Source organism: Trichosurus vulpecula, chromosome 1, assembly GCF_011100635.1.
Source record: "Trichosurus vulpecula isolate mTriVul1 chromosome 1, mTriVul1.pri, whole genome shotgun sequence".
Lineage (NCBI taxonomy): Eukaryota > Metazoa > Chordata > Mammalia > Diprotodontia > Phalangeridae > Trichosurus > Trichosurus vulpecula.
The window spans coordinates 338,632,186-338,655,880 of record NC_050573.1 but is presented as its reverse complement, the minus strand read 5'-3'; the positions used below and the strand labels follow the sequence as shown (position 1 = coordinate 338,655,880).

General features: G+C 35.8%; 1 protein-coding gene across 1 annotated transcript in view; it reads right to left on the bottom strand.

Annotated features, from left to right (window-relative positions):
- DNAH5 (dynein axonemal heavy chain 5) overlaps positions 1-23,695 on the bottom strand; it is a 314,391-nt gene that overhangs the window by 189,554 nt on the left and 101,142 nt on the right. Inside the window, exons 23-31 of the mRNA XM_036745231.1 lie at positions 23,054-23,187; positions 16,914-17,115; positions 15,994-16,229; positions 13,686-13,904; positions 12,745-12,807; positions 12,087-12,325; positions 9,553-9,793; positions 6,409-6,608; positions 3,340-3,493 (exon numbers count right to left, since the gene is read on the bottom strand). Coding sequence (XP_036601126.1) covers positions 3,340-3,493; positions 6,409-6,608; positions 9,553-9,793; positions 12,087-12,325; positions 12,745-12,807; positions 13,686-13,904; positions 15,994-16,229; positions 16,914-17,115; positions 23,054-23,187 — 1,688 coding nt within the window. The remainder of the gene's footprint in view (positions 1-3,339; positions 3,494-6,408; positions 6,609-9,552; positions 9,794-12,086; positions 12,326-12,744; positions 12,808-13,685; positions 13,905-15,993; positions 16,230-16,913; positions 17,116-23,053; positions 23,188-23,695) is intronic.

The window sequence follows — 23,695 nt, the reverse complement described above, 5'->3', positions numbered from 1 at the left end:
CTGTCCTTCCAAAATTAACTAAAATCTCCATATACTTTTGGATGAGTGATATCACAACTAGGCTGCAAAGAAATCCAAGAAAGAAGAAATGAACCCATATCCATGAAAATATTTATAATGACTCTTTTTGTATTAATTAACATACTGGAAACTGAGGGGCTAGCCCCCATTGGGAAATAACAAAATAAATTATAGTACATGAATATTATATTAAAGTGGAATATTACGTACCATAATCAATGGTGGTGAAGTAGATCATTTCAGGGGAAATTTGAAAGACCTATCTAAAGAGCAAAGTGAGCAGAACCAGGAGAACAATTCATACAATGACAACACTATTAGGGAAAATATGTTGAAAGGCATTAGACGTCTGATAAATGCAATGACAAATTACAGTTACAGAAGGCTGGTGATAAAGCCTATCACCCACTTTCTGGCAATGAGATGAAGAAGGACTCAAAGGGTAGAATGAGACATACAGTTTTGGATATGATAAATGAGGGAATTTTAAATGCTTGTCTATGCATATTATGAAGGTTTTTTTAAACTTTTTTGTTGTTCAGTTTGGGGTGCAATTGAAGGGAAAGAAAATGTTTAATTGAAAAAAATACTAAATGTATTTTAAGAAATAAAAACAACATCACAAAAGAAAAATTATTTTTAAGTCCTCTTCTAGTCTTCCAAATTATGTAAGTGGATATGTAACGATAATGTGTAACAGTAAAGCACAACAATAATGTTGCTAGCAGTTGCTGTGGAGGTGAAAGACCAGCAACAAGAACACACAGGAGGGTGGCTAGCACAAGTTCTTTGATCTGCAAAATACTATGTAAAGGTTATCTCATTTTATCCTTACAACAACATTTGGAGGTGCTATAATTATCCACATTTTTACATATCTGGAATATACAGATATTAAAAGTCTTCCCTAGGGTCAGGCAGCTAATAAGTGTCTGAGGCCAGATTTAAATTTAAGTCTTTCTGCTTCAGGGTCCAATGCTCCATCTATTAGGTTAAATATCAATTTTTAACATATTGCCTTCTCTCACGGATGTAAGCTCCTTGATGAGAGGGATTGCCTTCCTTTTATATTTGTATACTCAACACATAGAACAGTTTTCTAGCCTAGAACAATATCTTTCCTGTAGTAAGGACTTTATAAATATACTTTAAATTGGCTTTAATTAGACTGTATAATTTGTAGTAAGTTTATATTCAAAATTATTACATCCAAAAACAAAACTGGGATAAAACAGTGTATCAGTAAGGCCAGATTCATAGCCTCAAGGATGACCATGAATGTGCCTGTATATTTCGGAATCACAAAGTACGAAAAACTCTCTAAGCAGAAGGCAGAGGCAGTATATTTATTTAGACACAAGAGAATCCGATCCCAGGACCAGCTACTCCAATTCTATATAGCAGTAATTATATTCCAAAACCAGTAAGCCCACCTCAATGTAGCAACAAGGAAATTATAACACAGTATTACAGCGAGGAACCAAGTCATCCCGAAACCTTCCCCCCACTAGGGCCTTCCTGTAAGCAATCACTCAAAAATCCTAACTCTCTGCTCAGCGCTCTCTTTGGCAGCTCTGTCAAAGCTGGCTCTCTCAGTGTCTGCTCTTCAGCGCCCTCCTAATGACTGCTTCTCAATTCTGCTTCTCTTCAGTTCTGCCCCTCTTCAATTCTGGTTCTCTCACACTCTGGGCTCTCCTAATATACAGTCCTAACCAGTGTCTGATTGGCTAGAACTCAGGTCTCTGATTGGCTGAATTCATGATTGACTAGAACTCAGTGCACATACCATTGGCTCTGGTTTTAGCACTATCCCTTAGGGCTCTGAGGGTTTCAAGCCCAAATTAGCTTAGTATGTGGTAAATAGAGGCTTTAGGCCTACTTACAAACAAATATATAATCAAGTATTCCCACTGAGCCCCACTTGAGGCCTATAGAATGGGTGGGCAAGATCTTTGATCACATTAACACTACAATATAAAAAAAAAACTTAATGGAGTTTTCTTCTTCCAAAGTTAAGAGGAAGAAAGGAAATTAGGTACTTTTGTGAATGCCAAAACAGCTTTGCCATTTGTAGTTGATTCCTTTCACTGATTGAGTAGGCAGAGGAGTCTAATCCTACTCTCCTAATGTCTCCCCACTCAGATATGCTTTTGGTTTAAAACACCCAGTTTTGGTTAAAACTGGCTGCTGAAACTCTCTAGCAGCTTGCTGATACAGCATAGCTATAATTTCATAGTCCTCACCTTGAGGAGGACTTTCTGGTTAATTTTTAGAGAACACCTTTTTGCTACTGTTCCATGTTTCCTGAGTCCATCACCCTATAGCTGCCAAAGCGGATCCTTTTTCTTAAAATTTTTTATAAACCTAAGATCCCAGTGGCTCTAGGCCTTTGACCCGAAAGCACATCCCACTACTCATTTTGGCCACTACCCACCATACTCTACTTCTTGTAGCATGGCACAATGGAGACGAGGCTATTCCTAGATTTATCCTGGATTGCTATACATGCCTATGTTATGCTTAGCTCCAAGAATCAATAAATCACTCTAGCCCAGCCTATGGTCCTTACACAACAGTCACCAAAACTCTACCCTAAATTTGCATCACAATTTTGTTCTAGGACTTGTGCCTATCTACCTTATGGTCTGATAACAGGAACAGGTTAGGATTAATCCTATCTCTTTTACATCAAGAGGGGAAATTAAATACTATAGTAAGGTAAAATTATACTCAAATTTTAAAGTTTCAAATGTATTATAAAAACACTTTGATTTCATATACAATTCAAAAGCATGTCCTGAAAGGTAAGGAAAAAAATTTTAAATACAATTAAACATCTCAAAATACACTCCATGTATGTTTAACTTGATTTCAGCCATTTGAGGAAGAAAAAAAGGCTCTTGATATGTTTCATGTGGGAGAGATAGTATCTTTTTTGTACATTTTGAACCCACAATTTTATATTATACGTGTAATTAAGCATCTCATACCCTTCATTATTTTAAAATGTTATTTCTGAGAGAATAAATTACCATAACTTCATCAAGATAATCTCTCCATAATTCTATACTCTTCTATATTCTAGATTAACATTTTCTGACAATTTGAATAACTATTCCCTACTTTGCTATTTTCCTTCATTCCCAACTTCTACCAATACCAACATTCTCGACTTCCCTCTCTCATTACCATACCTCACAAAAAGATAAAGGGAAGTCAATGGATATGAGCCTTAGCTATTTTTCTTAATAAGGGTGTTTTTCAGTATTTCATATTTTTGTCATGAAAAAAAAACTAATAAACATAAACTTCAACAACCTTAGGCAGCTGTTTGGCGATGTCTCCTCCCACAAAGACAGCTTCTAAATAAATCCACAAATTTTGCACCGTCATCCAGTTTTCAATGATGTCAGTTGTGTTGGAAAGGCATTGTACCCATTTTTGAATCTGTGCCTTGAATGGAATGTTATACCTAAAAGAAGAAATATTTTAAATCTATTTATTTTTTCTCAAATCCAAAGGTTAAGAAAAAAACTTATTCATGTATCTAATTTGCCTTCAGGATCATCAGCAGCATACAGTGCACTAGTACCCTTTTTCTACAAATGATTTTCCTGCCCTTTTACTAGGGTGACCTGTGAGCTAAATATGGTGCTTACTTAACTATCATTTTATATTTTGAAGTTACCATACCCCTATTTGAAATGGGGATTATAATTCGCTCCCTCCCAATTCAACTTGAGACAGAACAATAAGTCTCAGGAAATTAGAAATCACATGATATGGCTGAATTGAGGAGACAGCTTATGGTTTACAAGTTTGATCCCCCTGAGTCAAAGCCTAGTTGGAAAGGAGCTTATTTCTATTTGTCCTTCAATCTCACAGAGAGCTTGGAAAATCAAACTTATAGTGAACTCTTCCTGGTAGGCAGAGAATTAAGTAGCAGTATCAATCAATCTGTCTGCCTCACTCTTTCTCTCTGTCTTTCCCCCTCTCATTGAAACTGGGTCTTCATAACCTCATGTCATGATATACAAGGTAATCTAATTCCATCATATTGTGTATCTTGTATGTTTAGGGCTGCTGTTAAAAATTATATTCACATTTTATATAAAGTTATTTTTGTGCTGTTAGAGATTCCTAAAAGGCCGTGTGCTTCTCAGTCATTATTAAATATAACTATTTTTATTTTAAATTTGATATTATTAAATATATGGATCCTGACCAGCGAAATTGTTTATTCTGTGGAATTCAATCTGCCAAGAGTGTAATTGACTATTACTAAATAGACAGATACCTAGTTGAAGAAAACACTAGCCTTTAACAGTTGGGCAAAGAATATTGGCATGGAATTTTAAAGTGAGGATTACTCAACATTTCTACTACAGAAACATAAGTGGTATCTGTAACACTACAAAATAATTTCAGCCATTCAGCATATAGGCTCTGAAGGTTTAAAAATAAAGAGCAGTTGAAGAGTTGAAAGAAAGGATCAACTAATTAGCATCTCAAAAGGCAGTCATAATAGAAAGATATGAATAGAGTAGATTCCTTATGAATACTCTCCAAAACCTACTACACATGGCTGCATTTCTATCTATTTTCTTCCAAATGATTTATCATCCTTTCTCTTCTCCTCTCCCCTCTTCTCCTTTTCTTTCCTTTCCTCCTTCCTCCCATCCATAGCTTCCTTAATTGTATCTAAATCAGACTTAAAACATAACTAAATTGTTTCTTAATCTTTTTTGCATCATGGACCCCTTTGGCACTCAGGTGAAACCTGCAAATACTTTCTCAGAATAAAGTTTTTTGAAAGATATGCTAAATTTCAGTTAGAGGTTCATGAAAATAAAGACATGTTTCCTATCCAAGTTGATGGACCCCCTGAAATATAACTACAAACTTCATGGAGGTCCATGGACCCCAGGTTAAAAACTCCTGACTTAATGTTATATTTATTTTTTTTAAAAAAATATGTTTTCTAGTTTTAATTTTAAAATCTGATAAGTTTAAATACTTTTGTTCTCCCCTTCTCTCTAAAAAATTAAATTTTAAATTGATTTTAACTTCTATGGCCTTCCATTTACTATTTTCTATGGATTGGTGATCCTCACTTGGAGGGAAAAAGGTTCACTGACTTAGACCATTCTTGAATAACCTAAGTTGGTATGGCTTGCTTTTCTTTCTCAAGTATGTTATCTCCCACTAGTCCTTTTTAGATTGCCTGCTTTTTGCAGCCAAAATAGCAATTCCTTAAGCCCTAAGCAGACCAAATTCAATATTTTAAGAGGAAATAACTTGTGTAAGGAGTGCTGCCTTGCAGAATTGTCAAACATTTTGATGTGTCAAATAAAAAGGAAATAATTGTTTTTCCTTTGGTATCAGTCAAATTAGGGATTCAGACTTCATAAGCTGTTGAACTACTAAAGAAGAATAAGAGCTATGTGAAGTTATCAAGAGACCTGCCATAAGCAACTGAGCTTGGAAAATGACTTGGAATCAGAGAAGACAGACTCGCATCCTTACTTAATGACTTGCCACCTACGTGACCAAATTACTTAGACTCCCTGGGTCTCAGTTTCCTCATCTGTGAAATGATAATCACTAAAATACTTTATGACCCTAACATATAGTTCTAGGAATATAGTCTGTATAATTCAACATGTGTTTGCTATGCCATTAAAAAATCAAAGTAAATTATTAATTTTACCAAGAGTATTTCATATATCTGAATAAATTAGATTTTCTTCTTCTGGATTCATTTTCTCATGAAAGAGTAAATGGAATGGTAATATTTTCCATTTTCAGGACCACTAGCAGAAACATTCTCCATATTGGATGATGATGCTAAAATTCACACCCACTCTGGAATCAAGACAGTAGATCAATTCAGCCAACACAAGGTTTCTATGTAAAACTGGAGCATTAAGGAAAACAATGTGATAGGAGGGAGTGATTACTGGCTTGGGAGTCAGAAGGCTCAAATCCTGCCTCAGACCCTTTGTGCGATCTTACCTCAATTTCTTCATCCCTCTAGGCCCAAGTTTCCTCAACTGTAAAGTGAAAGGAAAAAAAATGCCCTCCAAGGTCCCTTTCAGTTCTAAATCTATGATCCTGTAATTCAAGGTGCTCATTTTGTGCTACGCTCTTTTGTGGTACGGGAGCTTTCAGAGAATCCAACCACCAGAGGATAATGATATAGAAATGGCACAAACTGAAGTGTCACTTGAAAGTACATTTGCATATGGATGTAAGTATTAAAATAAATGTTTGAAATATTCAATAGATACTTGACATCTGAGAGGAGCTTACAAAAGTTTTTAATTTCCCTTAAATCATTTGTTCTTCTATTTTTCACCTTTCAGGAAAAGAAGATGGTGCTGTTACCTGTTACTCATTAAGGAACCCAGCATCATCAAGCTGTCTTCCATGCTGGCGATAATTTCTGCTGTGCTGTCTCCTCTTAAGAGAAGTTCACCACGGTTTTTAAAACTGGCAAATGTAAAGGTTTTGTTGTCCCACTCAGTGATTACTTGTTTCAGTTTTTGTTCAATGTCCCTCTCCTTCACTGCACTGATACAAATGTCCTGTCAAAATAGAAAATCAAAACTTTCAATAAATCACAAATTTTCCATTCACAATCGAAGTCATGGTAAGGAGGTGACTCTGTTTCTCTAAAGCTAAAACACTCTCTGGCGGGTATCTACCAAGCTGGAAAGGTGTTGAGATAGAGTTTGGTCACAGACAGCTTGTCTCTCATCCAATGACCAGCCTAAGTCTGAGGGGAAAACTAGTAGAAAGAGACAGAGAGACAGAGAGAGAGACAAAGAAAGAGAAAGAGAGACAGAGAAAGAGACAAAGTCAGAGAGAGAGAGAGAGAGACAGAGACCAAGAAAGAGACAGAGAGAGTCCACATTTATTAAGCACATATTATGTGTCAGGCACTGTGCTAAACACTAGATACAAATATAAGAAAGTGAAACAAACCTTGATCTCAAAGAGCTTATATCATAATACAGGAAGACAATACATAAGGGGAGGGCTGGGTATGGATACAGAAGCAAGGCATGAAGATGGCTGGAAAATGAGGTAGAGGCTTTGATCCAAGGAAGATAAGGTGAAAGCTTGCCAATCATATCCCAGAGCAAAGACCACAGTTCAGAGGGAAGATGGGAGTTAGAGATGATGGTTGGAATTTAGAAGACATGAAATGGAGATGACTGAAAACAAATATCATCAGACCAGATGGCAATGAATCTTTCAGCAATAGTAACTCTTGCAGATGACTGCCCTTCAGGTCCTAATCATCTTTCTCCTAGAAGATTACAATAGACTAATTGGTTTCCCTGCCACAATTCTCCCCTTCTCTAATCCATCCTCCTCCACATAACTGACAAGATGATACCCACAAAACACAGGTCTGAACACGTCAACCCCAGCCCCTCAAAAAGTGACAGCGCTTATTACTGCCTCTAGGATAAAACTCCTTTTTCTTATTAAAGTCATTTACAAAGTGGATCCAAACTTTTGACACTGATTATACATTACTCCCATTCATGCACTCTACAATCCAACCAAACTGAATTTCTTGCTATTACTCACTGTACCAGTGAGGCAATAAACACAACATCAATGAAAATCATGAATATGCCTATGTAGTTCTGTATCACAAGGTATGAGAGACTCTCCATAAAGAAGGTAAAAGAAGTATAACATTCATTCAAACACCAGAGAATCATGTCCCATAACCAAATGTTCAGTTCCCACAGCCAGTTAGCCCACTTTATCATAACAGCAAGAAACTTAAAACAGTATATCACAGCCTATAGCCTGGCCATCCCAAAACCTCTCTGACCCCCTACCAGGATCTTCCCCAAAATAAACTCACAGTACAGCCAAGTCAGCCTGTTCAGTTCTAACAATCACGAGGGCAGCCATAGCATCTTTCTCTCTCTCAGCATTTCCTGTAATATAACTTCCTTTTCCTGTGAGGAAGCTCCTCCCACCATGTAACTTGGAATTCCTGTGACATAAGCAGGTCACATGGCCTATTAATGGGTGGGAAAGATCTTCAAATCTAATTGCTACTACACTCACTCATAGAATTATCTACCTCAATGTCTGGAAAATGATTCTTCACCTCTGCCTCCTAGGATCCCTAATTTCCTTTAAAATTTAGTTCAAGTAATATCTCCTGTATGAGGCCTTTCCTGATTTTCCTCCTTCTCCCACCTACAAGTGTTGCTTCTCAAGTTACCTTGAATATATTATCTCTATATAATATAGATTTATATAATATGCTTATGTGTATACACATTTTTTTTTCTGGTGGAATGTAAACTCCTTAAGGGCAGGTATCATTTTATTTTTCCCTTTTTATCCCTAGCACCTAGCATAGTGTCTGGCACACAGCAGATATTTAATAATTGATTGGTTGATCCTCTATTGTGTTATATAGAGGTTGTGATGTTCATTGATGATGTTTCCACATGGAATCCCTAAATTATTTTAAAAAGTAATCACCTATTTATTCTGGCAATAATGTTTTGTTTGGTTGGTTTTTGCATATAGACATCAGGAAACACTTTAGTCTTCCAAATCCAAAATGTGATGCAATTAACTTTGTATATTTGCCTGATTTGTGGAATTTCCATTTATAAAACAACTATATCAAATTCCTGTAATCTAGGATAATTTGGGCTGAGCTTTGAAGTAATCTTGAGATTACTGAGAATCAAAGATAAGGAAGGAATACATCCCAGGCATGGGGGACAGTTTGTGTAACTGTGAGGAAACAGGAAATAGAAAATTTTGTGTAATAGAGAATAGATAGATCTCTTTGTCTGAAACAAACAGTCGGTGAAAGAAAGGAATGTATAAGTGTGAAAAGGTAGGCTGCAGACAAATTGTCAAGGGCTTTAAGTAACTAGAAGAGAAGGTTTTATGGGATTCAAGGGACAAGAGGGAGAATACTACATGTTTCTGAATAATGAAGGAATCTGGCATACATTAACAACTTCACTTTGTTATCTGTGGGGAGGATAGATTAGAAGAGACTTAAATAAAAATCAGTCAGAAGCTCAACATAGTATTATAGGCAAGGGATGATAAAGACCTAAACTGGGAAATGTGGAAGGAGGTAGACAGATATACAGAAAGACTCAGAAGAGAGATATTGTAGAGGTAGAATCAACAATGTTTGGTAACTAACAGAATATGGGGGTGGGGTGGTAGAGTTTAAAAAATCGAAGATAATTCTAAAACAAATCTAGGAATCTCTCTAGTAAATCATACTACTGTAATGGTATGTGGAACGTGGTAACTTTCTGGTTGAATTAATTTAAATTAATACTTAGAAAGTACCACTAGCAATAAAGATTAAATTGAGAAAGCAAACACAAGCTTATTTGTCCAGTAAAACTATTTTTATTTCCCTGGCAACACTTGCCAATGCAACAATTTATATTTGAGAAATGTGCAAAGGCATTCCATTTTCCCATCCAATCTCACATCACTGCTTGCCACAAATACCTCTATTTCTTCTTTGTATTTCAGAAGAGGTGCATCCATGATGTTCCTCAATTTAAAGGTCTCATTCTCTACATCAAAAGTATGGCCAGTGAGTGCAGCAATCCTTTTCCAGTGTCTGTCCATCATGGCTCTATTTGACATGTGTTCCAAAAGTGGACAACATTCATTGAAATCATCAATGGTCTTCTTTAGGTCCAGAAAAGCTTGCCAGTCCTTCAAAGCACGTGGAAGTTTACGACATCTATAAAAGGAAACCAATAGGGAACACTAAACAAATCTGACATATTTTTATTTCCATCTCATCTTTTTATATCTAGCAAAGAAAACCATACTAAATCCAGATTTCCGATTATCTAGAGGTATGCCCTGAATGACATTGCTCTAATCATGACCATTTCACAATAATTACCTTAACACCAAAGACCCAATATCCAAGAAAACCAACTAGACTATCACTTGGTCAGTAACCCATTTAGAACATTGTTCCTATGGAATCAGCTGTCTTAATCACTTTATTTCATATAATGCCTTTTCAAAGAACAGAGTATAACTTTAGGCAGACCTCATATGTATTACATATGCACTAATTTGGCTCTATTATAACAAACATAGCATTAAAGACTTTATGTTACAGAGGACCAGTCTTCATAGAAGTAAACCAAGATAATAGTTGGAATGACTTTTTTCAAGGAATTATTTTAGAAAGATACTAGGACCTCGTACACACAAGTATGCCAAGTAGGATGAAAGCCGGCTACCTCCCAGTCTCATCCCAAAGTCCAAATGAGACAGTATGTTATAATCAAACTATGTTAGACTTAGAATCTAATGACTTAGGTTCAATTCTTTGCTCTGATACTAGCTATGTAACCCTAGGCAAGCCACTTAATCTGTCTCTGAGCCTCAGATTCCTTATTGACAAAATGAAAATTCATTTAGAATGGGAAGAAATAGTGGGCACACAGTCACTATCTTCAACTACCTGAAGTTCTCTCATATGAACTAGGGATTTAGTTTGTTTTACTTGGACCCAGGAGTAAGAACTAGGAGCAATGGTGAAAAATTAAAGAGAGATAAATGTAAGCTCAATTTAAGGGAAAACTCTCTAACAATTACAAGTATCAAAAAAATGAATATGGTGAGATCACTTGCTATGGATGCCATAGAAGAGATTCTTTTCAGGTATGGCCTGGATTAGATGACCTCCGATGCCCCTTCCAAATCGAACATTTGCACTTCCTATATCTCAGGGTAGTTGTTAAGAAGGTGTTTTATAAGCCTTAAACAGTATAAAGTTTATCTAACAGCACACCTTAACAATTTAAAGTACAGAGAGGGAGTTAGGTGGTACAATGGGCAAAGTGACAGGCCTAGATTTAAGAAAACCTGAGTTCAAATTAGGCCTCAGACACTTGTTAGCTGTGTGACCCTGGGACAGTCATTTAACCTGCTGACCTCTGTTTCCTCAACTGTAAAATTGGGATAACAATAGCACCTACCTCCTAGAATTGTTGTGAGGATTAAATGAGTTAATTTTTGCAAAGTTCTTAGCACAGTGCTTGGCATGTAGAAGGTGCTTAAAAATTGCTTGTTCTATCCATGACTTGAGTGATAAAAGGTGGACCGTATGTTGAAATACTATGCTAAAACCTCTTTCCAATCTATTTAGGTTGCTCAAGGTCAAAATGAAAGGTAATGAGATTTACCAGGGAGTATTAATTAAGTTTAATCCTATAAAATGATAGGACCTCAAGGAAGAAAGAATCCTTTATGGTATTGATTTTAAGTTATGATTTATATTGAGCGTACTCCTGACTGTAACCCTCTCCATTTTCATTTCCTCTCTTACCAATCAAATTAATAGTACCAATGTCTCTGGAAGATGTCAATTGACTTACCTATTTTTCACTATACACACACACACACACTCATATGTGTGTGTATGAATGTATAGATATACACACATACATATATTTACCTATACACACATACATGCATATATATACATATACATATAAATGTACATATATATGCACACACATATACACATATGTGTGTATGTGTATATGGTGTTTCCTCTCCTACTAGAAAATATCTGACTTTTGTATTTGTGTCTCCAGTATACTATTTAACTGATTGTTGGCATTTAACAAATGCCTATTCATCCATCCTTATTATAACATTCTAGAAATATGTAGGAGAATCCATAAAGTCTTATTGTGATAACAGATCTTTTAACATGGATTTCTAACACTTGATAAGTTTGTTTAAATGAAGACAGAGCACTGAAAAATAATTGACATATTTCATTCAAGTTTAAAAGATTTGCTTATATATAACCATTCATGTGCAGACAATGAAATAAATACTATTTGATGATTGTTTGGACAGCAGTGCAATAAAAATGCTTCTCAAAAATCTGGGATTAAGAAAAGATGAAGCAAAGGTAAAAATGATTTAAGAAGAAAGACACTAAAATTTAAGTATTCTCGGGGCTCTTGTTACATACATACTAACCTTTTGTAATTTCTCACCTGTTCTGGAATTCTAGAAGGTCATTGTTTATTTTTTCAGTGTTCACTTCTGACCAAAGCATATCATGATATCCACTGATGGTGTTAATCACACTGTTGTACAAGCTGTAAATTTTCTGGAGGAGATTAAGCTGCTTCTTTATCTCAAGGAGCTGAGGATACTGAGTCACAGGAAGCCCAAAAAGCTCTTCTCCACCCGTGTAAGTGACATATTTGCGAAATATATTGTCAAATCTAGTCTAACAAAAATATAAGTGAAAAATTGCTTAAATGATTTCCAAGGAGGATAAAAAAATTTATTGCCATACCTAAAATAAAACATTAATTAACAAATACATCATTGGGCACATGTATTTCTACATTTAATTGTTAACTGCCCCCAAAATCAGTTTTCACTTAAACACATCATCTCATAACTGATCATTTATATTTGTTTATTCATGAGATAATTAATAAAAATATCATCTCTACTTCTCTAATTACTGACAACGCAAAATTATTTTAACAAGATATATATATATATATTACAGAGATCAATTACACATGCAATATTAGAAAGTCTTTTACTTCTATTTCTTGGTTTAAAAAAGAATACAACTGAAAAGACTGTGATATAATAGGTTTTTTTTTCTACCACTATAAATACTAGAAAGATTACCTGGAATATAATAAGTCTATCACTGGCTTCCTGGGGCTCTAGACCAGCAGCCATGGGACCATTCTGAAACAAAAGTTAAGATAAAGAGCTAATAATGTATGCTATTTACATAAGAAAATGTCAAGCTTTGAAAGGAGTCTTGGTTTCATTTAGTAGTTTTCTATGCTTTCAATTTTTATTTTAAGGAACATAAGATTTGGATCATGCTTAAAATAAAAGGAATAAAACTATTATCACTATCACTTTACCTAAGAAAGCTTAAGATTGAAGGTGTGTATTACTGCCTCTTTTCTGGGAAATGATCTTTGTAACACAAATGGGAAGGGAAAAGGGAAAGACATTGACTATTCTGCTTTTTTTTTTTAAAAGACAAATATGGTTTTGAACTGAGGAATAAAGACAAGAGAACATCGCAGGCTCTTGTTTCTCCATGGCCCTAGAACATTCATCATTTTTTCTAACACATCACTCATAAGCTCTGTAGTTTAGCCCAGTGTCAAATAGGGGCCAGAAATATTACCCCCTGCTCCACAGTCATATTCATTGGTACTTGAAGGTATAGGGAAGGAAGGGACTGACATAAAACAGAGTATTCAATTCTATTAAAAGAAATGCTGCTACCAAAAAATTTTGAAAATCGTTTTGGGAAAACTCTCCAATGACTTCTATGACCTAAGTGATAAAAGGCGGACAATATGTTGAGATTCTGTAGTAAAAATGATTTTTATTACCTTTAGACTGCTCAAGGTCAAAATAAAAAGAAATGAAATTTATGGAGGAATGTTAATTAAGTCTAATCCTAAAAAAAATTATAGGACCTTAAGGCAGAAAGAATCCTTTATGGCACAGATTTTAAGCCTTATTAATTGAAAATAGCAATCCTTTTTAAAAAATTATCTCCTTTTCCTTATAAATACATACATAGAAAGTTAGTTTAGTACCATGTCATAGTCTGAATAGAACTGATTACAATCTTCAACAAAGGCTTCTACAGTACTAATAAGTTCTCTCCTGAAATTTGGCTGCAATGTGAATAATTCATGCTGAACTTCACTTGATCGGGCCAAAATCTTCTCCCAAGTATAACGCAAAGTATCAACTTTTTCCATTTCCTCCTTTGCCACCAAGAGTTCATATTTGTTAAGTAGAGCATAGGATTCCTACAGACGAAAAAAAATTATAACTTATCAGGTTGGTACATTAATTCAAGCATAAAAACATTTCCTGAGTAAAACTTTGATAGAAAGAAATTATACCAAGGGATAGTAAACTTGAAACCACTTAACTATTAAGAGCAGAAACAGACAAAATATGTAACTAAGTCCTTCTCTTGCTACCAGATTCAAAGTCAACAGGAAAAAGAAAAGAAAAAAAAAATGCAAGTATGTGAATATAACATGCCTGGGGGAGGGGAGAGGAAAAGGGATATTTTTTCAGGCAAAGCCGGAAGCATCCAGGAGCTAGCTAAGCATCTTGGGATTTGCAGTTCAATGCCCTGGGGAAAACTGAAATTCACAGATGCTCAATTTCATGGCCACACATTGGGAGATTTAAAAAGCAGGAGATTCCAGGCATACAAGAGATATAATGGAGAAGGGATATAGCTGGACAGATTCCGAGGAAGCACACTTTAATGAGAGTGCTATGATTATCAGGTACCTAAGGATATCTTTCAGTATTTACTCCAGGACGGGGGGCTAAATGTAGCAGGCTAGTCTCAGGGCTACCACCTCCTCCCCACCCACCCCCAACCCCACACATCACAGAACTTGGACTTAGCCTAGTGAACGCTCATTTGTTTTAGAACTATGGAAAACTCTAGAATTTTTTCTTCCTCCGTCTCCCCTCTCCCTATTCCAACTGGGCTCACGTGACATCTGTTCCTTATTTCTTTACTGTGTTTTAATGTGCCATTTATTCTGTTTCCTTTTTACCGCACCAAAAAGTATGATGATTAATGAAATGTTGTGTGTGGCCTAATTATACAGTGGTAGATCACAAAGGGTATTAATGGAAGGAAAACACAGGGGCTACCTGAAATCTACACATAAAGAAATATTAGATCAGAAGGGTTAAATTTGTTCCAGTAACCAGAAATAGCACTGATCTGGAGACTGTGGTATTAAATTTCACTAATAACCAGTATTAAGAATTGGTAATTTTTTAAACTCTACAAATTTGCAAGGGCATCCTTGTAGATTCAGGTAATGCCTCTGGTGAAAAACACAAGTTTGCCTTTAATCTCTAGAAGGTTGGATACTTTGAACTAGGATGATTAGGGCAGTTTGAACTGTCCAAGGAATGGCTAGGGAACAGAAGTGAGGACTAGAAAAGAAAGTCTCACCCCTGAGCCAGCCCCAACAGGCACATGTGTGCAGTCTGAGGAAAATCAGCCTCTTCCCATTTCTGCTAGGGGAAGGAAATGAACATAGTGACAGTTTTCAAGTTCTGCCTTCTACAGCACCACCTAGATTTTATACAATAAAACTCTTTTGCCATTTAGCTCATACTCCAAGGTATGGAGGTCCTATGAGATTGTCTAGTGCACTTTAGAGATTTATGCTATTGATTGTTTCAGGGTTTAAGAGAACTGAGGAAAAGAAAAATAGAAATCTCTTTCAGGATACTTCCCCAAAGGAGAATTTAGGAATTGTGAGAGAGCACCTATACTGGTCATTAGGGGAATCCAATAATGTAGCTGACAACTTGAAGCTAAGTCTAGTGTCACTAAATTATATGATAATTGCAAAATTTTCTTGCTTTAATTTAAGATAATGGATCCTGGAGCTCACTTTTGATAAAATATCTTCATCAAGGTATACACACACACACACACACACACACACACACACACACACACCCATAGCTATTATTTTCATATCGCAAAAAAACAACTATAGAAAAGTAACATCTTTTAGTAGAGGGAATTGTAAACTCTCAGATTTTTTGGAGATAAAACCTATTTTCATTAAAGATTTCATTATCATCTAATTTAAGGAAATTTATTTTTATTACTTAAAAGTATATAAATTAGTCTATGGTTAACTATTGGATTACTACTATTAAAGATAGCTCCCCCTCAAATCTCATTTATACTATTTATGTGCCTTGTGCCCCTTTTCTTCATAAGTATCAAAAAGGGCAATTTCTATCTGTTTCAGGTCAAATGAGCACGAAATGACGGAGAATCAAATAAATGGCTGTTGTGGTCATGCTAATAACAAAAGTACTCTTATTCTTGGTAGTTACCTCAATAGGGCCAACTTGAAAGTCTATGGGAATTTGCTGTTCTCTGATTTCTTTAAGTGCAGCCATTGCAATCCTGATATCATCCAAGTCTTTAATCTGACGATTTAGTTTTTTATTGAGCTCTTCTACCAAAGTAAAAATATTCTCCATCTCACTTTTGTATTTCTTGTTACAATGACGGCCTATGCCAACCATCCAGGCCTTGGTTTCTGCAGTCAATGCCATCTTCAGGTCAGCTATAAAATATAAGATTCACAATATATTTTGCAAAAGTTGGAAGAGCAGCTGCCAAATATAATCACAAAAAGTCTACTTAATTTACACTCATACACTTGGCATTTACAAAAATTTCTCTCCTTTTGCCTTCTTCCTCCTTTTTTTTCTTCTGTGTTCTATAGATACCCTAAAATACATGGAAGTATAGTAGGTTTATACCTTTTTAGTTCTCTTGCTCTCAAAAATTCAGACTAAAAAGATTTCTTTCCTTAAAATTATTCATTTATATATTTTTATAATACTTGTCCTTATAAGAACCCAAAGCACATTGTCAAATACTAAAAACTACACATCAAATATCCATTGCCCTTGGAGATAAACCTCCAAGGTTTTTTTATGTCTTTATTTTTTGAAAAAGCTCAATTTTAATACCAAATACATCAGATGTATTCCCTTTCTCTAAATAAGCATTCATTTTCAGTGCACAGCAGCAAAGCATTCATTATATCTCTACACATTCTCGAATAGCTGATTGTGCATAAGGGGAATAAATAAAACCTACGAACTAGGCCCTTTGCTTGAGTTTCATAAAAGGAAAGTCAATCTTTAAGAAAACCCAAGCTCTCAGAAAGAGTAATCTAAAGAGGAAGAGATAAAAAATATTTGTTGAATTTCCATGAATACCTAAAAGAAGGTTTACCTACCTGTGTATAATGCAATAGCTCCTACGCAGATATATTCAGGCTCAGCATTAATTTCCTGCTCTAAGTCTCGGAAATAGAGGATCTGAGATTCAAATTCAGAAAGTGAGGGCTTTTTGCTTAAAAATTCCATAATAGTGTCTTCTTTCTCTTTTTGCCATATATGATGGTAACGTTTGAAACAATCAAGAGAGGAAATAACTTCCTGGAATAGGAAAAAACAAGGAAAGAAAACAAACATTTATTAAGTGCCTACTGTGTGCCAAGTTCTATGCTAAATACCTGAAAAATATTACCTTTCTTGAACACAGCTGGAAGGTCAGTTTTATTATTTCCATTTTACAGTTGAGGCTAACAAAGGTCAAATAACGTGCTCATAGTCAGTCACACAGCTAGTGTCTGAGGGAAGGTTTGAACTCAGGTCTTCCAAATTTTTTGCCCAGTGGTCTAAGCCATGTGACACCTAATTGCCTCTGAGCAGCAATGGTCACAATAAATTCATATTATAGAAGCGTAATAATGATAATTAATGTGTATGTAGCATTACTACGTGCCAGGTGTTGTGCTCAGTGCTTTACAGTTCTTAACTCATTTGATTTCCACAACAACCCTGGGAGGTATGTGCTATTATGATCCCTATTTCACAGATGAGGAAACTGAGGTAAACAGTTAAGGTTAAGGGATTTGCACAGGGTCCCACAGCTTTTAAATGTCCGAGGCTGAATTTGAACTCTGGTCTCCCTTCATGTTATAGTATGAAATAGGAATGAGAAGATATTATTGATATCTCTGCTAATAACTAATGGATTATTTTTTTAGATAATTAAAAACATGAACATCATTTTCTCCTAATGAAAAACATTCATTGCCTATCTTTGCCAAGAAAGCCCAAAATGGGGGGGTTTTGTGGTACAGTAGAATGAACGTTAAGGGGTAGCTATGTGGTGCGGTGAATAGATCACTAGGCTTGGAATCAAAAAGCCTCATCTTCCTGAGTTCAAATATGCCCTCAGACAGTAACTAGCTGTGTGACCCTGCACAAGTCATTTAACCCTGCTTGCCTCAGTTCCTCATTTATAAAATAAGCTGGAGAAGGTAATGGCAAACCACTCCAGTATCTTTGCCAAGAAAATCCCAAAATGGTGTCACAGAGAGTCATACAGGACTGAAACGACTGAGCAACAACAAATAGTAACAGAATGAACATTAGCCTGGGAATCAAGAGCACTAGTTTTTTAATCCTTTGGGCCCAATATCCTCAACTGTAAAATTAGGGCATTCTACTAGGTGGAATTTAATTCAGTCAAACACCTAGGAAGGCAGCAAAAACATAGAAGCTGTTCTCAAAGATCCTAAAATTTCACAATGGGGAGCATAATTTAACAAATAGTTTGGATAAAAGGAGAATATAATAGTTTTAGCAAAAAAAAATAGCCCAGGAAAAGTACCAAGAGAAATACGAAAGGAGAGATTTCACTTTTGAGTTGGAGGGATGGGGAGTGCTCAAGAAGGACTGACACCCAAGTTAGGCCTCAAAAGAAGGGGCTTCAACCTGAAGAGAGTTTCCCTAACGTAGAGTCTTTCTACCCACCCCCAAGATGGCATAGACCCAGGCCATGTTTTCTGTCATCAAACAATACGAATTAGCTTTCCCTAAAAAGGAGACAAAACCATCAGTTCTAGCTTCCTTGATACAGCTTCTTGGTCACCTAAGGCATTAACTGTTTTTGTTTTTGTCCTTTGTTCTCAAAGAGGACCATGACATCGGGAAGATGATGCCATGACTTTCAAGTGAATTGGATTTAGGTGAGGGAGGGCTGTGCAAGGTCACCAGCCTTACTTTCTCCTCCAGAACAACTGGAGATGGCCCCCAAGGCCTTAAATAGTCCCAGTCACAAAGAGCCTGATCCTCCTAGCCTTGGTGGGTATCTGAAATCACTCAAGTCATTATGTCCTACCCTAATGTCATATTAACATTAGACTATAAGCTCCTTGAGGGCAGGAACTTATTTTTTTTTGGCCATTTTTTGTATCTCCAGCATTTGGTGTCTATCATGTAAAAGGCCCTTAATAAATGTTGATTGATTGATACTAACCAAATATTTTTCCAATAGGAGGCAACTGAGGCCCCATTACTAATGCTGAAAATAAGCCCCACTGAATCCTTATTGAACATCCTTACTGTGTTAGGGAAAAGTAAATCTCTTTTTGTTGATTATTTAATGACTTATGAGTCTCTCATTTCAGCATACATTAAACCGGAAGTAAGAAAGGGTTGGCATTAGGCCTGCCTCTTCATGATACAGGTAGGGGAAAGAGGGAGTCATGAAAAGGAGAGAAAAGCTTTATCATGTGTAATGTCTGTGCCAGCTTCAATACTTTATGATTCTATTGACATTCAAAATTCAGCAGACACAGTTTTAAGTTTGCACTAAGATAATGATACACTTAAATAATAGATTTGCATGAAAATGTGTTGATAAAATTATTTTTATAAAGTTCAAGTCTTTCTCATTTGTTTGAATAATTTCAGGAAAAATAAACCCATGATGAAAAATGCTTTGAGATGTGATTTTTTAAAATTTGAGAAAATAGCAAATATCTCCCACATATCAAACAAACAATAACTTTCTGGTAAAATATTAGCAATAACTCTCAAAATGAAGCAAATACAATAAGTTTAAATTGGCTTCTGGAAGTGGTAGTGGGTTTGGTGCTGCCACTGCAAACTTTCTGAAAGCAGCAGAAATGTTCTTCAGCATTCACTAGGTGATGATGATGATGATGATGATAGCAATGATGATAAAAGTTCATACTGATATGCAGCTTTAAAGTTGATAAAGATCTTAACTCACAACAGCCTTGTGAAGTAAGCAATACTGATGTTATCCTTGTTTTACATATATTGAAATTAATGCTCAGTCAGATCAAATCTCTTGTTGCACAGATAATAAGTGTATAGAGCCAAATCAAACCCAGGTTTTCTAAGTCCTAGTCCAATGCTATTTACATCAAACTCACTCTCATTGAGATTTCCTACCCTTTAAAAGTAGTTGATTTGCATGATGAGATACCATACATACATGAGTCTATGGGATACACTATTTAGGTTTTTGTCCTACACAGATATTATCCACCGGCAATGAAATTTGATCAAATCCCTCTCCCCTGTCCTGCTGCTTATTTCACAATAAGCACTAAATTCACTTATTTTTCATTCTTAATGTAGAGGCAATACTTTGAAAGTTTAAAGCATAAGGAATGATCATTGAAATTATGTGTCATTGCCAGTCAGCTATTTAGGAGGCACGCTGAGCACCCATCTCAGATATATTAGATTTGAGACCCTAGGCAGGCTACTTAATTTCTCTGAGCCTCAGTTTCCTCATCTGCAAAATGCTGATAATAATACTAATAATAACTACTTCATAGAGTTATTAGGAAAGTACTTGTCAGTAGTTAAAGTTGCATTTAAAATGAAGTTTTATTCATTACTGTGACTTTGTGGAAGGCACATAATACTTGAGAAAGAATGAAATCAAGAGCAGAGATGGCTTGGCTTTTGAGAAGAGAAGAGAAAAGATAGGCAAGATGATGTACTATTGATGGAACTGTGAAGTAGTTAAACAATTCTAGGAAATGATTTGGAACTACACAACAAAATGACTAAGTAATCTATGTTCTTTGATTAAATCAGACTACTATAAAGGAAAAGTCAAGTATAGGCAGGAAGATCTTTACCTCCTCCAACCCATTTTGTGTACCTTTGCCATAAACATTTCCATAAACATTGTTTGATTACATCATGTGGTCATCTTTTCTCTCTAACCAAATTCTAAGGTCCTTAATAGTGGAAAGCCCTTCTAATGCTTCCACAGTCTTGACCATATTTCTTTGGCTATTTAACTTGAGTTGAAAGATATGTGCCAAGGGATTTAGTGCAGTACTTCTTGTGGTAACAAAATTGGGTGCCCATCTACTGCATAAAGGCTGAAAAACTGTAGTATATGACTATCAGGGAATATGATTTTGCCGTAAGAAATAATAAGCATTAGAATTCAGATAAATATAGGAAAACATGAAGTGATGAGAGTTGAAGTGATGGAGAGTTGAACAAGCAGGACAAAGAAAATAACATACTCAAAGACTACAACAAAGCAAATAAAAAGAACCATAAAAAGGAAGCTAGATTATGAATAACTGTAATGACCAATCTTAGTCCAAGGTGAGATACAATGAAGTGTACCCCCTTCTTCAAGGACAGGAGAAGGAACTATGGGTAAAGACTTCTGAATACGCCATCACAAGTGGTCATAGGGCATCAATTGGTTTTATATTAACTATTTTTCATTGTTTCAAGCAAAGGTTCAATATGGGAAAAGTTGGAGAAGTTCCCAGAAAGCAGCTCACAAAAATCTTGATGGCTTTTTCTCCTCCATCTTCCCCCCGCCTCCATAGCCAAAGATACTCAGTAAATGAATATCTGCTCAGAAATCACTTGCCATCCTTCCCACAGGCAGGATTCCGAAGAAGTAAGAGTCTAAGAAGGGAAAGCCATTCCTGCTTCTGTAGTTAGAAGCATCTAGTTTTAGCTGCTATTATTTCTAACAAACTTTGGTTGTCCACCCTTTCACTCTTCTTTCATTATTATGTTATCTCCACTCTCCTTACATAAAAGGTGTTTACATAAAACCTTACATAAAACATCCTGTTTGATGTTAACTGTGGCAGTAGAACTTTGAGGAAGAACAATCTGAGAAAAGTGGGGATACAATCAGTCTTTTAAACAAAGAGCAGAGATGCAAAAGAGTACCAATGATCCCCGTGTGGGGCGAAAATTCCAAATCTTGGGGGGTAACTATGCTAGAGTATTCCTTGACCAGTTCAAGTTCAAGGTGTTATCACAAAGTAGTAAACAAAGAAAGATTTTTAACCTGAAGTAAATCGACCATTTCCTGCACTTAAAGAAGGTCATAGTATCATAGATCTAGATTTGGAAGGGACCTCGGGGACCTTCAACTCCAATATACTCATTTTACATGTAAAAAAAATAATAAACCTTTCTTAGCAAATTTTAAGGTGCCCTGGATTAAGAAGGAGAGAAAGGTGCCTTTTGGGAATCTGAGATTCCTCGCCTCTATACCTCTCCTAACGGCACCGACTTATGAGTGAGTAAAGACAGCTACAGAATGAGAGGACCCCCTTCAGACCCCTCTATTAGCATCGAAGCATCAATGACATTTTATATTACAAGTGAAGGATATCTTCCTTGGAATTATTGCTAGTTTCTCTCAAGGAGACCAGTGTATACAAAACTTACGTGCAGAAGACTGGGGTGGCCAGCTCTTATTCTTATTGTGACACTGTGTATAAGTTAAATCCTACTCCAAATGTAGAAAGAGACATGACTGTGGGAAGGATAATAATTTTGTAAAGTGAAAAATTCTTTGTAAGGAGGTAATGATCTCAATATGACTTTGCAAGCTGGGATTTTCAGTATAGCTGAGTTATTTAAAGCAGCGCATGTTTTGTGCTGTTTTTTCATATCTGCAATCTTAAGGATTAGTTCAGGAGTCAACATATTAATAATAACATAACCCTTTTGTATTAGGTATTGAAATGAGTTTATTCAATCAAGGAGCATTTATTAAACACCTACCATGTGCCAGGCACTGTGCTAAGCACTACAGATATAAGGAAGGTTAAAAAAAAAAGTCATTACTCTCAAGCAGCTTTCAGTGTTTTCTCTCCCCTCCTCTGTCTCGTGAAATATCTAGTTTCCTTCAAGCCTCAGCTCAAATTCCTACACTTTCAAGAGGCCTTTTCTGATTTGTTCAGTTGCTAAAGCCCCTTCAAAAATATTTTGTGTTTCTTTTGGATACATTTTTTATTTACTTTCTTGTGAACATGATGTACCAAGGTCTCTTACCTCTCCTACCTCTCCTCATTCTGTCCCACCCCAAGCTCTTTAAGGCCTTTGGTCTGCCACATTTTCCTATTTCTATATTTATCCAGGACCTAGCATGGCTCCTGGCACACAGGAAGTGCTTAATAAATGTTAGCTGATTGAAAGATTCAGCCCTCAGTCACCAAAGAGCCCTGTGGCTAGAGGAAGTCTCAGAGGGCATATACTATCGACCTACCTTTTTGGTAGAGTTGATGATTGTGCTAAGCACAGAAACCAATTTAACAATCTCTTTGTTGTCAGAAACACTCTTGTAATAGTTCTTACTTTGCACTGGAATTGGTAAGTTGACAGATGCTATTTCAATGGTATCTAAAACAGGAAAAGTTCATAGTTATAAGATAAAGCTCCAATTAAAATAACTGAATCATAACTGAAATAAGTCTTTATGGTAATAATACTTCATAAATAATCTTCTTTCTCTCTAATATATGACTGAATGCTGGGGATCCACAAATATAGTAAAATCTTGTCTTTCACAGTTTTCACATTGTTGAAATATCAAGAAAGTATAAATCAAGGGAAATTAATGTAATTAAAAGATAATTTCAACAATTCAGCAAAAATCAACAAATGTTTCTGATTTTCCTACTTTATGCAAAATATATTGGTAGGCACTGAGTTTACAAAAATGAAAATTAATATCTTTTCTACCTTCAAGGAGCTTATATTCTAACAAAGAAGATACAAGACATACATAAATTTGATACAAGGTAGAGTATGATGGGGAAAAATGCTATGACAGACTTTCACTTAGAGAGCAAGAGAAGATTTCATGGAGGACCAACAGAGATGCGGGTGTGTGGAAGAGGGGAGGGGA